Source organism: Geotrypetes seraphini, chromosome 2, assembly GCF_902459505.1.
Source record: "Geotrypetes seraphini chromosome 2, aGeoSer1.1, whole genome shotgun sequence".
NCBI lineage: Eukaryota > Metazoa > Chordata > Amphibia > Gymnophiona > Dermophiidae > Geotrypetes > Geotrypetes seraphini.
Genome location: NC_047085.1, coordinates 227,536,065 through 227,551,116, shown reverse-complemented (window position 1 = coordinate 227,551,116; position 15,052 = coordinate 227,536,065). Strand labels below are relative to the sequence as shown.

General features: G+C 45.3%; 1 protein-coding gene across 12 annotated transcripts in view; it reads left to right on the top strand.

Annotated features, from left to right (window-relative positions):
• Positions 1-7,941, top strand: part of MRTFA (myocardin related transcription factor A) — a 323,237-nt gene extending 315,296 nt beyond the window's left edge. For all 12 annotated transcript variants that reach the window (XM_033935101.1, XM_033935100.1, XM_033935108.1 and 9 more), the window contains 2 exons: positions 5,245-5,305; positions 6,103-7,941. In XM_033935101.1, coding sequence (XP_033790992.1) covers positions 5,245-5,305; positions 6,103-6,617 — 576 coding nt within the window. In that variant the 3' untranslated portion in view covers positions 6,618-7,941. The remainder of the gene's footprint in view (positions 1-5,244; positions 5,306-6,102) is intronic.
• Positions 7,942-15,052: the final 7,111 nt, after the last annotated feature.

Here is a 15,052-nt window from a genome sequence, read left to right as displayed (position 1 = left end):
GACTGTCTTTGATACAAACAATGAAGGAGACAAAAGGAAGACAGCTTAGTTCTATCATATCATTTAAAAAAAAAAAAAAAATGAAGGGGGAGGGAAAACCAAAAGGAAGTGCGGTTATACCCCAAAGGCAGCCTTCAAGACCTTGGCTAAATGGATTAAGGCAAATTCAACTTGAGCTCAAGCTACTTCCTGGATTCAGGTTATTTGGAGGGTAGAACTCAGTCGTTCTTGCATTTCTTTCTAAAGGAATGTAAACTCTGATGTTGTTTTTTGACCTGAAAATGTATTTTGGCAGGGCAGTTTTGTAGGGGCCGTCTCGACGGCAGGACTCTGCGATCGCTCCCTCTGCCGCCATCCGCGTCTTCTTGCGGCCCGAGAGGGGCCGTCTCGACGGCAGGACTCTGTGATTGCTCCCTCCGCCGCCATCCGCGTCTTCTTCAGACTGTCCTGGCCCGGCGTCTGCCCTCCGCCGACAGCTGCCTCGCCTCGAAGCCCTCCTCCCGGCAACCGCCGCCAGCACCGCTCCTTTAAGCCCTCCTTCTGTAGCGCATGCGCACTCTTGCCACCACATCCCGACAGATCAGATCTCAGGGAACACGTGGTGAGAGTGCGCATGCACGCTTAGCATTTTATTATTATAGATGGTGACCAGAACTGCACACAGTGTTCAAGTTGCAGCCATACTATAGAGCGCTACAAGGGCATTATAACATTTTCATCTTTATTTTCCATTCCTTTCCTGATAATTCCTAACGTTCTTTTTGTTTTCTTAGCAGCCGCCACACATTGTGCTGAGGGTTTCAGCATATCCTCAACAATGACACCTAGATCCTTTTCCTGGGTAGTGACTCCTAATATAGATCCCACATCACGTAGCTGTCCCATTTTTCCTTAACTGCAAGTTTTCAAGTTTTATTAAAATTTTCTGTCCTGCAGAGGGTCATAGCTTTTAGGGCGGCGGTTCATAGACAAAATTGCGTGAGACAACAGCGCGCAGACAACTGAGCGCAAGGTTGACGGCGCACCGAAGAAAAGCACTATTTTAAAGGGTTCCGACGGGGGGTGTTGGTGGGGAACCCCCCTATTTTACTTAACAGACATCGCGCTGGCGTTGTGGGGGGTTTGGGGGGTTGTAACCCCCTTCATTATACTTAAACCGAACTTTTTGCCTGTTTTTTAGGGAAAAAGTTCAGTTTTAAGTATAATGTGGGGGGTTACAACCCCCCAAACCCCCCATAACACCAGCGCAATGTCTGTTAAGTAAAGTGGGAGGGTTCCCCCCCACACCCCCCATCGGAGCCCTTTAAAATAGTGCTTTTCTTCGGTGCGCCGTCAACCTTGCGCTCAGTTGTCGGCGCGCCATTGTCTCGCGCGATTTAGTCCCATCACCAGGGCGGCTTACAGTCTAAAAATCAACTAAGTAATTTACATAGTCTATAAAAAAAAAAAAAAAGCAGCAGCCTCTACTCTGTTTCCCTCTTCCCCTCTCTCCCTCTCTCCCTCTCTCTCTCTTTCTCTTCCCTTCCAACACCCCTTCCCTATTTCCAGGGTAAGCATCTCCTCTTCTTTATGGCATCTTGTGACCAGGTGTGGCCCTAGCTGGGGCCTAACCCGGAGCGGGTCTCGGCCGAGCGGTAAGGCGAGGTCTGGAGTAGGTGGATGGAGTAAAGGCAGCAAACACACAGGTGTTTAAGGTGGAAAAAGAAAATGTGCTTTATTGGTTTACACAGTTTAGTACTTATTATAATTACATAAACTTTCAATAATGGTGCACAAAACATATCATACAAAATTAAATGTAGTCATTCTTTCTGCTGCTTCTGGCTTTGTCCCAAAATATGAAAACCAGGTAAATCATGAGTAATGGAAAATAAAACATCAATGGCTTGTAACTTAGCTGCTGTTCCTCCAGTGTCCAATTAGTAGTGCTTGGGGGGGGGGGGGGGACATGAAAAAGGAAAAACTCTTCCCGAAGCCAGAGATTTCAAAACAGAAAAAAAAAAAAAAGCCCCACAGTTCAAAACCAAAACAATAGCTGGGTCTTAATCAGCTCTAATAAACAATTTCAGCAGAGAAAAAAAAAACATCGAAACTTATTTCTCTTTTCAGCAAGCTCTGTTCCAGCAATGGCAGCATTTAGCTGACCTCCATGCCTTCTAGGCCAACCCCTCCCCCACACTCTGCAAACTCCAAGCTGCAAGGTTCTGAGGCTTCCCCAACTTCAGGCTCCGTTGTAACATCCTCAGAACAAAAAGTAGGATCAAAATTATAGGACTGTACCTGAGCCTTGGGTGAGGTGACCGCTTGCTGCTTTCCAGCCCTGTGCTGGAGTAGACTTTCTTCAGAACCATTCAGTCTGTAGTTGAGAGTAGAGAGTTGCGCCGGGACAGAAATCCCACCCGTCCCCACCCGTCCCCGTGAGGAATCCCACCCGTCCCCGTGAGGAATCCCTCCGTCACCGCGAGGAATCCCCTCCGTCCCCGCCCGTCCCTATAAACTTCAGAAATAGTTATTTCATTTAATTATGCTACTGAATTAAAGGCTCTGGTAGAAACCCATTTACAAATAAGCAAAAAGACTTTATTAATTTGGAAATATTAATTGGGAAGAATACATACTTTGTAAACGGGTTTCTACCAGAGCCTCTTTTGTTTATAAATTTTTATCAACACAACTAATATACTACTTTATCCTGAAGCAAAAAAAAAAAAAGAAATAGAATTCTTTTCCTACCTTTGTTACCTGGTTTCTGCTTTCCTCATGCTCTCATTCAGTTCCTTCCATCCACTGTCTCTCTTCCTTCTGCGTCTTCCATTTGCTCTGTTACTGTGCTTTTCTCCCCCCTTCCAAATTGGTCTGGCACCCATCTTCTTCCCTTCGCTCCCCCCATAGTCTGGCATCTCTGTCTTCTTCCCTGCCAGCGTCTTCTCCCCACTCTCTCTTCCCCATTTCCTTTCAGCGTCCTTCTCCCCCCTCTGTCTTCCCCATGTCCTTTCATTCAGTGTCCTTCTCCCCCCTCTGTCTTCCCCATGTCCTTTCAGTGTCCTTCTCCCCCCTCTGTCTTCCCCATGTCCTTTCAGCGTCCTTCTCCCTCTCTGTCTTCCCCACGGCCTTTCAGCGTCCTTCTCCACCCCCCTCCCCCGTCTTCCCCATGGCCTTTCAGCGTCCTTCTCCATCCACCCCCCCGTCTTCCCCATGTGCTTTCAGCGTCCTTCTCCCCCTTCTGTCTTCCACAAATGCTTTCAGTGTCCTTCCTCCCCCCCCCCGTCTTCCCCATGGCCTTTCAGCGTCCTTCTCCACCCCTTTGTCTTACCCAGTGCTTTCAGCGTCCTTCTCCCCCTTCCTTCTCTCTCGCCCCGGGTGCAGCACAGCCGGCCAGGTCCCCTTACTTTTATGGCGCTTCCCCGACCGACCGACAACAGCCCCGGTCTGACAAACCTCCCTGCCCTTAACCGCGAATCTAAATTTCCTTCTTACAGCTGCTGTAAGAAGGTAATTTAGATTCGCGGTTAAGGGCAGGGAGGTTTGTCGGACCAAGGCTGTTGTCGGTCGGTCGGGGAAGCGCCATAAAAGTAAGGGGACCTGGTCGGCTGTGCTGCACCCGAGGTGGAGCAGACCGCCCCCCTCCCTTGGTAGCCACTCGAGCCACGAGGCTACTACTCCTTACCTACCCTGCCTGCAGCACAGAGCCGAACGGAAGTCTTCCCGACGTCAGCGCTGACGTCGGAGGGAGGGCTTTGTTTAAGCCCTCCCTCCCCTCCAACATCAGCGCTGACGTCGGGAAGACTTCCGTTCGGCTCTGTGCTGCAAGCAGAGCAGATAGGGAGAAAAGCCGCGCGACTTAGTACATCCAGCCCCACAGGATCCCCGCGACCCTCGGAGGCGTCCCCATGGGATCCCCACGACCCTAGGGGGCGTCCCCACGGGATCCCCGCGACCCTAGGGGGCATCCCCATGGGATTCCCATGACCCTAGGGGGCGTCCCCACGGGATCCCCGTGACCCGAAGGGGGAACCCGCGGGTCCCGCGGGATTCCCGTCGTCCCCGTTCCTGTGCAGCTCTCTAGTTGAGAGCGCTTCCCTGGGTGAGTCCCCTGCTTCTTACTAACCACTCCCTTTTCAGTTCCTGGGACTGAATAGCATTCCAATCACCTGAGCTCCCACTCTCAGGGTTGTTTTGGGCTGATTACAACTCCTTGCCTCTGAGCTGCTTGGGCTACCCATTCCAGCCCTGGTTTCCCTTGCTCCAACCCTGAGGAATGCTGGGACTGGTAGTTCCTGCCTTTTCCCTTTTGTTTGCTTATTAGGGAAAACACTTGGACTAATTAGCCTACTCACTCCAGCCCTAGTTTGCCTTGCTCCCACCTTGGGGCATGCTGGGACTGATAGTTCATGCTCTTTCCCTGTTGGCATTTTAGGGAGATTAGAACAGGCTTTGACAAACTTACCAGTTTTAGCACTGGTGGGTAAAGGATTCTGCTGATACTGCAGTGCGCTGGGCCTAATTCTGGGGACAGGTACTGCATCTCCTACAGTCCAGTCTGTGCCTCCATCCCTGTTTCTTGGGCACTGCAGGGTTTCCTTTACCAGCACTGTGACAATCTCTCCATCCATCGGTCTATCATTTCTTCCTCTCTTTCTCAACTATCCCCCCACAGGTCCAGTACTTCACTCTCTACTTCCTTTCGTCTTCTCTCCTCTTCCCTGCAATCCTCCAAACTTGTCTTTGGTGTCTAATGGCAGCAGCAGCAGCAGCAATTGAGAGGTTTCCTTCAGCTAAACCTAGTGCTTTCACTCTGCCACCTCTGAAGCAATTTCCTGTTTCTGCATGGGCAGGACAAAACAGGGAAGATTGCAGCGCTGGCAGGTGGGAGCCTGTCTTAATTGTTGTCACTGCCAGGTTTGGAAGGCTATTGAGAGAGGGAGAGGATCTGGACCCATGGTGGTGGGGGGAGGGAGGAGAAAGAGAGAGATTGGACTTGAGGTACATTTGTCTATGAGCTACAGGATGGCTGGGCCCTCTTTTATGCAAGAGCCAGTAGCAGCTGCTCCCTTTGTCCATAGGTAAAATAGCCCTTCTGTTCTAAAAATAAAAGGAAGATGAGGTCCAGGTAAAACTGTGCGCAAGACTCTGAAGTCTTAATGGATTAGGTATAATTAAAGATTCCTCCCCCCACCCCCACAGTTCTCTTCAGATTGGTTTGGCTCAGTGTTTAAAACTGATCATAGCAATGTTTTTATTTAGGGCGGCCGGACCTCTAGCCAGCAGATGGATGACTTGATTGACATTCTCATTCAGAGTGGAGGTAAGATAAGTTTCCTCAGAGCCTCAGCCAAGGCAGTAAGCTTCAAGCCTCGTAAAGTGCTTTGAAATAGCTGACCAGATAAACTTGGTGCCAATCAGAGGGACTTGGGTTTGATTTTCAAGGTCCCTGCTTCTTATATTGGCTAGGGCTGGAAACATTTTGAAAGCTGTGGTAGTTGTGTTTGTGTAGCTAAAGTGTTTTGTTTTTTTATGATATTGTTACTAAGGGAGAATGATTTTTCTGTTTCATTGTTAGTACAAATGTGTGCCAGGTTTGAAAGGAAGTCTTCTTTACTGTATCATTTATTACCTGTGAAAGGCAGGTTTTAGATTAGATAAGTGTTTTTGTTAAACAATTATAGCATGTCCACCCTGGGTATTTTTTGGGAAACGGGGGTAGGGGGGGGATTTCTCATAATGGTTAGAGAGAGAGGGCTCCGGTGATCAGAGCAGCAGCTTTAGACAACAACAGAATTCCACTTTTTAGCTGTGGTAACTTATAACTCTATGATGCAACTCCCCCTCCTTGTTTTTAAATGCTTGTGGCATTTCAGAGCCCGTGTATTCTTGAAAAATACATTAATGACTCTAAATTTTAAAAATCTAAATACAATTAAGGCATTATCCTTGCATTAGAAACATTGTTTTTGATCAGTGCTTACTTCAGTCTGCCATAGAACAGGATTTCCTGCAGTATATAAAGTTTTTAATAAACATAGACTAATCCCTTTTATAAAATGAAATTTCTATAGATGGGAGAATGTTCTTATCTTCACCAACTCCTCTCTCTCTTTACAGAAATTTGCGCAGACTACAAGGAGCAGCCATCACCCGCCGTGAAGGATATGCCTACAGCCTCTTCCAAGCCTTCTGCATCTATGGGCACCTCCTCTCCAGCCAACCACTGTCCTACTGGCCTTCCCTTGCCAGTGCCCCTGGGTTCAGTCACAACCCCAGGGAGGCTGGAGGACTTTTTAGAAAGTGCCACAGGGGCATCACTGCTGTCGGTGGACCAAGATGGGATGATGGTCGTGTCCCTGATTGATGACCTCCACAGTGAAATGCTCAGCAATTCAGCTTTCCTTGACGATCTCCCTTCTCCCATGGACACCTCGGATTTGCACTTTACTCAGGAGAGTGCCAGTACAACCCTGGACCTTTGTGACACAAACCTGGACAGCATGGACTGGTTGGAGCTGTCAGGTGTGCCTGCCATGAGCCTGGTACCGCTGAGCACCACCACATCCAGTCTGTTCTCCACAGACTTTCTCGATGGGCACGATTTACAGCTGCACTGGGATTCTTGCTTGTAGCTTATTTTGTCAAAGGACTAAAGTGCAGTTCATCCCGCCCCTGCCTGTAGAAAATGAAGGCAGAGGTAGGAGGGAAACTATGCAAGAAAAATCAGTTAACCAAAAAAATCATGTGGGGCTGCATTACAGTAAGCTCCTGATGCTCTGGCACGTGTGTGGCAATGGCGGGAGTAGACATGTCGGATAGGGAGGAGGAAAATGTGTGTTTGGAGTTGGTCTGCCTTGACAGGGCTGGGTAAGGCTGGGGCTGAGGTTCGGAAGCATACTGCTGCTGTCTTCAAAATCTGCTGTGATGGTGCTCTCTAGCCACAATGTTTGACTCGGCTAGGGAAGGTGTGCTTAGGGGTGAGTACCTGCTGTGGGATTTTTTTTTTTTCCTGGTAACTGTGACAGCGGCGCTCTTACAATCAATCCAGTGTGGTGCTGGGAGAGTGCTGATGAATGGTCTCCTCTCTTACCAAAACGAATACTATTAAAATCCTGCCAGGCAAGAGGCACCCCTACCACCCTCCTGATAAACATACACCCAGCTACTGATTCATCACCTCTGATTGCATCTGAGCTATACCCTTCCTGAAGTCACTGGTCCGGACCCTGGGTTGTTTGTGTTATTAAACCTGTCACACCTAAGAAGGTATTCTGACACCCCTTCCCTTATTCTGCCAGGCTTTTCTCTACAGCAGCGGGTATAGTTGCATGTTGTGATAGACATGTATGTGTTTGCCTAGAAACCAAACCACTGGTAAGCCATGCTTCAGAGAAAAGGAGCAGCTCTCTCTCTCTCTCTTGACATGATCCTAGCCATATGACTGCCCTGGCCTGCCAATGGACTGTTGCACTGGTGTTAAGCTTAATTGAGGCAGACAGAGCTGTGTGGCTTGATTCCCATAAAGAGATACTTCTCAGTGGGCCAAACTCAGCAGGGAAGGCACTTCCTTTGGCACCAAACAAAGAAGCAGGGGAGAAAATGCCACTTAAATTCAAAGTTTGCAAGATCTACAGCTTGTGTTGTGGAAACACAGCATTGCCAAACCACTGACTGGGCTATCACTGGCTGTGTTTTTCTCTCATGTCTTGAGAGAATTTAAGAAACTTGAAAGGTATTGAAAATCCAAGGGGTGGAGGGTGGGTGTCCTTCTGTTAGAGATCACTGTTTGTTTTGGGGAGGGGGGAGGGAAAGGTTGGGTGGAGGAGGGTTCCCCCCACCACCACCAGATTTACCTAAATGAATGCTGATTAAAAAAAAAAAAAAAAAAATCATATACAGAAATAACTAATTGTGAAATGTTAATGACTATCTTTTATAAACAAGAAATGAGGACAAAAAATAAAGTGAAAAAGATAAAATCTAATGTGTAGTTGGCATTCTAGTGCAGTGTTGTTGGGTGATTGTGACCTGATTACATATCTGTGTGTCGTAGGGTGGGGGGTAAAAATGTAAGTGAGAACAGCATCTTCCAAATTTTCAATCTTTAAAAGCTGTAGGTGTTTCAAAGATGTTCTAAAATCTTTATAATGGCAGCTTGAAGAAAAATGATTTCATTGTTGGCAGGGGCAGCAGTATCATATTTCAAGATTTGAGGTCTTGAGGTTCATCTCCACTCCTAACCATTCAGATCTTTGTATTGCCAAATCGTTTGAATTTTGGTGCTGAGATTCTATTTAACAAAATTGAAAGCTTGGCATATCCTGAGGAGGGCATGAACTGAAAAGACTTCTGTGGAGAGAACTGACAAGCATGCTTTGGGCTAGTAATATAAGTTTCAAAAGGCCTTTGCCCTTTACCTTGATATAAGACACTAAGGACTGGATTCTGTATAGGACACTCGGGGATGCCCACTCCCTCCTGCTGGAACCCCCGAAGCCCCCATACCCCATCCCTGAATGTCTGCAGTGGAAGGAGTGTCGAATTTCTCCTGCCACTACCCCGATACATCCCCTGGCAAGAGGGATGCCCATCCCTCCTGTTGCCCCCCCCAAGACATCCCCCGACAGAAGGGATGCCACCCCCCTGAAGATCATTGGCAGGGGGGATGCCCAGTCTCTCCTGCCAGAACCCCCTCCCAAAGACATGCCCTCCAACTCCCTCCCCCAAGCTTACCCAGATCCCACCAGTACCTATTTTTCATGGGCCGGTTGCAGGGGTGCTTACTCCCTCCGTCGGCAGGCCTGCCTCCACAGAATGGCAGGCCTTCCCCTTCCTGGTGCATCCTGAGATACACCGGGGAGGGGCCTAAGGCCCTGATTGGCCCAGGTGCCTGAGGCCCCTCCCATAGGAGAGACCAGAATCTTAAACTTTTCTTCCAGTGCATTCTGGGATGCACTGGGTGTGGCCTAAGATTACGATTGGTCAGATTCCTTAGAGGCATAAGATTCTGGTTGGCCTAGGCGCCTAAAGCCCCCTCTCTCAGGGGCCAATGAGAGAGAGCAATTCTAGACTAAGTCCTTAGTGGAGCGCATGATCTGGTGCAAGAAATGCTGGTGCTGGGGCCAGTTGACAACAGTGATGATAACATGATCAAATTTTGTTAATTAACTGGAGTAAGTACACACAGGAAATACAATGTTAGCTTTAACTTTCAAAAAAAAGACTACATATGATAAAATGAGGTGGTGTTTGGTGTTTTTTTTTGGGAGGAGAGGGTTGCCAAACTTAGGACCCCTTTTATAAAGCTGTGGTAGCGAGTCCTGGCATGGCAAGTGCAATGCAGCCCATAGGAATTGAATGGGTTGCTTCACATTTGCACATGGGAATTGCTACTGTGACTTTTTAAAAGTGGCCCTTAGAGGAGCAGTTGCAAAGGTCAAAATTTAGATCAGGTGTGGACTATCCTGAAAGCCCAGACCAGATATATTCCTCTTATTTAAGGGGGAAGGAAGGCCAAACAGCCAGCATGGTTAAAAAGTGAGGTAAAGGTGGCTATTAGAGGGAGAGAATGTGGTGCAGTGGTTAAAGCTACAGCCTCAGTACCCTGAGGCTTTGGGTTCAAACCCATGCTGCTCCCTGTGACCATGGGCAGTCACTTAATCCTCCCATTGCCCCAGGTTCATTAGATAGATTGTGAGCCTGGTGGGATAGACAGGGAAAATGCTTGAGTACCTGAATAAATTCATGTAAACCATTCTGAGCTCCCCTGGGAGAACGGTATAGAAAACTGAATAAATAAATATAAACTGAATAAAAAGCACTCTTACAAAAAAAATAGAAGAATCCAACTGAAGATAATAGGAAATAGCATGAGGAATGGCAAGTCAAATGCAAAGTGAGACTTTGAAAAGAAGATTGCCTTAGAGGCACAAATATATAATAACTTTTTATAGGTATTAGAAGCATGAAGCCAGTAAAGGAATCAGTTGGACCGTTAGTTGACTGAAGGGTAAAGACAAGGCCATAGTGGAGAGACTAACCCCCCCCCCCTTTTTTTACAAAACTATAGCGTAGTTTGTAACGCCAGCCACGGCGGTAACAGCTCCAATGCTCATAGAATTCCTATGAGTGTCACAGCTGTTACCACTATGGTTTTATAAAATGGGAGAGGGGGTGTAAATGATTTCTTTACCTCAGTCTTCACTAAGGAAGATGTGGAGGCAATCTCATGCCAGAAAATGTATTTAATGGTGATGAGTTGTAGGAACTGAAATACATTTCTGTAAACCTGGAAGATGTAATGGGACAATTTGACAATAAATAGTGGCAAATCGCCTGGACCAGATGGTATACATCTTAGAGTACCAATGGAACTAAAAACTGAACTTGCAGAGCTATTATTAGTCGTATGTAATTTAAGATCAAGTATGGTACTGGAAAATTGGAGGGTGGTCAATGCAATGCCAATTTTAAAAAAGTATTCCAGAGGTAACCCAGGAAACTGATGTCTGTGCTGAGCAAATTACTGAGCAAATGATTTAGCCAAGTGAAATCTTGCCTCACTAGTCTGCTATTTCTCTGAAGGTGTAAATATGGATAAAGGTTAAATTTTCAGAAGACATTTGACAAAGTGCCTCCTGAGAGTAAAAATTAATGAGTTAAGAACTCGTTATTAAGAGACAGAAAACAGAGTAGGGTTAAATAGTCAATATTCTCAGTGGAGAAGGGTAAATAGTGGGGTTCCTCAAGGAGTCTGTGCTGGGACTGTTGCTATTTAATATTTTTAGAAATGATTTAGACATGGGAATAATGAGTGAGGTGATTAAATTTGCTGATGACACAAAGGGGCTCATTTTCAAAGTACTTAAGACACACAGAGTACCATAGAAACCTGTTGTACTTTAAGTGCTTGAGCCCCAAAGTTATTCAAAGGATTGTGAAAACTGTTACAGATCTTACAAGGCTGGGAGATTGGGCGTCCAAAACGCAGAAGTGACGCATGTAGCAAAGAAGAATGCAAACTATAGCGACATGAAGCAAAGTTCCACATTAGGAGTAACCATCCAGGAAAAGGATCTGGATGTCATGGTTGACGATTTGTTGAAACCTCTGCTCAGTGTGCTGCAGCAGCAGCTAAAAAAAGCAAATAGAATGTTAAGAATTATTAGGAAAGGAATGGAGAACAAAACAGAGAATATTAATGATGCCTATGTATCACTCCGTGGAGCAATTTTGATCACCACATCTGCATCTCAAAAAAGTTATAGTGGAATTAGAAAAGGTACAGAGAAGAGCAACAGAAATGATAGAGGAGATGGGATGACTTTCCTATGAGGAAAGACTAAAGAGACTAGGTTTTTTCAGTTTGGAGAAGAAACTTCTGAGAGGAGGTATGATAGAGGCGTATGAAATACTGAGTGGAGTGGAACAGGTAGATATTGAATCACTTGTTTGCTCTTTCCAAAATTACAGTGACTAGGGGGCGCACAATGAAGCTACTAATTCAGTAAATTAAAACCAAATCAGACCAAATATTTCTTCACTCAAAGGGTAATTGAACTCTGGAATTTGTTGCCAAAGTATTTGATAAACGCAGCTAGCAAGATTTATGAAAAAAAGGTTTGGACAGTTTCTTAAAAGAAAAGTCCATAAGCCCTTATTAAGGTGGACTTGGGAAAATCCATTATTTCTAGGATAAGCAGCATAACATCTGTTTTATTCTTTTGGGATCTTGCCAGGTACTTGGACCTGGATTGGCCATTGTTGGAAATGACCATTGTTGGAAACTGGGCTTGATGGACCAATATGGCAATACTTACGTTCTTAAGCTCCCTTAGTTCTCTGCTGTTTCCATTTCCCCTAACACCTTCCTCATTTCTAACCTCTCATGAGCTTCCTATTGTACCGTGTTTCCACGAAAATAAGGCCTACCCTGAAAATAAGCCCTAGCAGGATTTTCGGGGTAGGTCTTAATATAAGCCCTAACCCCAAAATAAGCCCTAGTCCTGGAATTCGCTGACAGTTTCCCGTCCCCCCCCCCATCCATTGTGCAGCAGAACCCTTGAGCGAGCACCACACCCATCACACAGCCAAATCCCCACCCTTCCCTCCCTCCCTCCCATCGGAACCCTGCCACGAGCCCTACTTACCTCCCTAAGCAGCGTCGGGCCGGCAGCACTTTAAACAGGCTGCTTCGGCCTTGTCCGCTCATGAATTCACTCTGTTGTTACACGGCGGGGTTCCGATGGGAGGGAAGGATGGGGATTCAGCTGCACGGCGGGTGCTCGCTCAAGGGTTCTGCTGCACAAGAGATGGGAGGGAGGGGAGGAAAGATGCACATATGGGGTAGAGAAAGGAAAGAGGAAGAATTGGGGTGGAGGGAGGAAGGGAGAGATTATCATGTACATACTCCGAAAATAAGACCTAGCGCATTTTTTGGGCTAAAATTAATATAAGACACTGTCTTATTTTCAGGGAAACAGTATTATACACGGATTTTGCTTTGTTGGCTGCTCACATTGAAAAATCTTTCCTTGACTATCACTTTCAGTTTATCCCAAACCATATGTCTCCCACTTCACCACTGTCATTCAGCTTCCTGTACTCTGAAATACATTGAGAGATATCTCTGGCCACCTTTTTTTTTTAAGAACACTCTCATTAAACTTTGAGTATACCATTCCCTTCTTCTGTCTCACTTCTTAGAACTTTGTCCAAATTGAAGCAAGATCAAACCATGTTACTTTAGTTTGTGCAGAAAGACAAACGTGGAACCAGATCCTGGACTTCCAAGAGTAAAAAATGATAAAGTTTATTGCTGTATGAAGCAAATAAAATATATCGCAGTATACTAAAAAACTTATTCCAACATAGTCAACACAATCGATATCAACCAGCACGGCAATCATGGCACATTGAGAGCATTCATTCAACAGATTTTTTGTTTTTGAATGCATTTTAAGGACCCCTGAAGAAGGCTATTGAAGTGAAAGGCTGCTACTTACTTTACCTCATCGGAGATCCGATGTGATGATAAAAAAAAAAAACAACAAAAATAAAAACCAACAAGAGTACATTGTATATTCCAAAGCAAATAACTTTTTATTCTAGTAATAAGTATTATAGCAGCATTTTTCAAATCAGAAATAAATCAGTTTGGACATATACAGTGGAGAGAAAAAACCTCATCTGCAAGCATGGCGCAGTCTCTCTAAGGAACCTTCTGTCACAGCATGGAGGTTTTATACAGAAAGTATCTTTTTCTCAGATCCTTCCCCTGGCTGGGAATATGTATCACCCTATTGGATAAACCAAATGCCTATCTAACCTCCTAGTCCACGCCTCCATTCTTCCCTGGGAGACCCTGGACAAGCATAGCTTCTAGAACTTTCTTCTTCTTGAAGTTTCCATTCTTCACATAGGTACAGCAGTGCCTCAGCGCATTAGCCTGGCATCACTTTATCAGTTCTTAGGTTCCTAGAAGGAGTGTTCTGCTGACTTGCATTTTTCTTTCAGCACTGTTCATTGACTTTCCAGCACTGGTTAGTGTCCTTGAGAGATTTCACAGCAAGAAATCTACACACTCACATGCCACGCATTAGCATCTCAGCATCTGAACTGAAACCAGTTTATACAAGCCCGTAACTAATAACTTCAGCAAAATGTAGGAGTAGGTCTCACAACCTGTAAAAGTCTCCCATAGGCTCCTGTCATCTATCTCACTATATAAAGCTGAAACACAGCCTGGGTAGGGTCTGGTCATTTTTAATGCCGTGCAATTATTGTGTTGACTATGTTGGAATAAGTTTATCATTTTTTACTCTTGGAAGTTCAGGATCTGGTTCCACATTTGTTTTTTTGTTCTAACTGGTTTCTGTGGTACCAAGGTCCTTTTCTGGGGTTGGTCGGACCGTTCTGATGACGTAGACCATTCCACAGTTTTTCTGCATTTGAGGACTTTAGTTTGTGCCCCACTAGCCACCTGCATCTGGGTAGACAGTAGATTGAGTAGATGTTATAGGCAACGTTCCCTTTAAGGACTGAATTGATGTGAGCAAAACATTTTCAATACATTACCCTGTGAGCATGCCTTACAGAAAACAGTTGCAAGAAAGAAGGAAATCTAGAAAGAAGTCTAAACTTTAAAGAGCAACGATGGATCTATCATTTGAATACGGTAGAGCTGAATGGGCTAAATTGCTGAGATAGAATGGGGTTCTCTGATTGGTTAAGCTCTGCCCAATGGTTGGATAGGGGGAGGAAACTAACACTGAAATTAGAATAAAGCTGCTAGTAAGAAGATGCCGCGGCCATTTTTGCTATGAGAAATTTTGGTAAGGTGGCTGACACTGGCGCTAACGGTAAGACGGGGTGGAGATGAATAGAGAATGAATAATATATATAAAAAGAGTTCATGGGTGCTTAGTATTATGTTTAAAAAGATAAGAAGAATTGACAAACATTGAAAGAAAAGAAAAAAATATATACATATAAATTTAATAGAAAGAAATAAACAGTCCCTTTAAGGGGCAATTTAAAAAGGAGTTTTTTGGAGGTAGTTTGGAGAAAGAAAAGGAATAAATTATAGTACATCATTTTAATATAGAGAAACTGAAGCGCTTTATATATATATGCCAGAGAATTATGTATCCCAAAAAATCAAAATAATGCATGCTAAAATGTTCCAGAAATATATGCAGGTATTGTAACACTTCGTTCCAGTCAGTCCTAGCTCATCAGTCTAGCATCTTCCTGTTGGCCATTTGATCAGTGGTGCCCTCTTCCTTCTTCTCTGTCTCTGCTCCTTCCCACCCCCCTGCCACATGCACATGCCCCTTCCCCTGTACCTCCTTAACTTACCTGGTATGAACAGCATCTCCAACTTGCTATCTGCGCCAACTTTGGCTCCCTCTGACAATAAGTACTGCTCAAACATAGCAGAACAAAACTTATCTGTGATGCCACTCCAGACCAGCCTGCTCAAGCTATAATCATCCAGTATGGTTAATCCTCAGTTTGTTCTTCCACTAAGAAGATTTTGCTTCACAGAATGACTGATAACATGGCA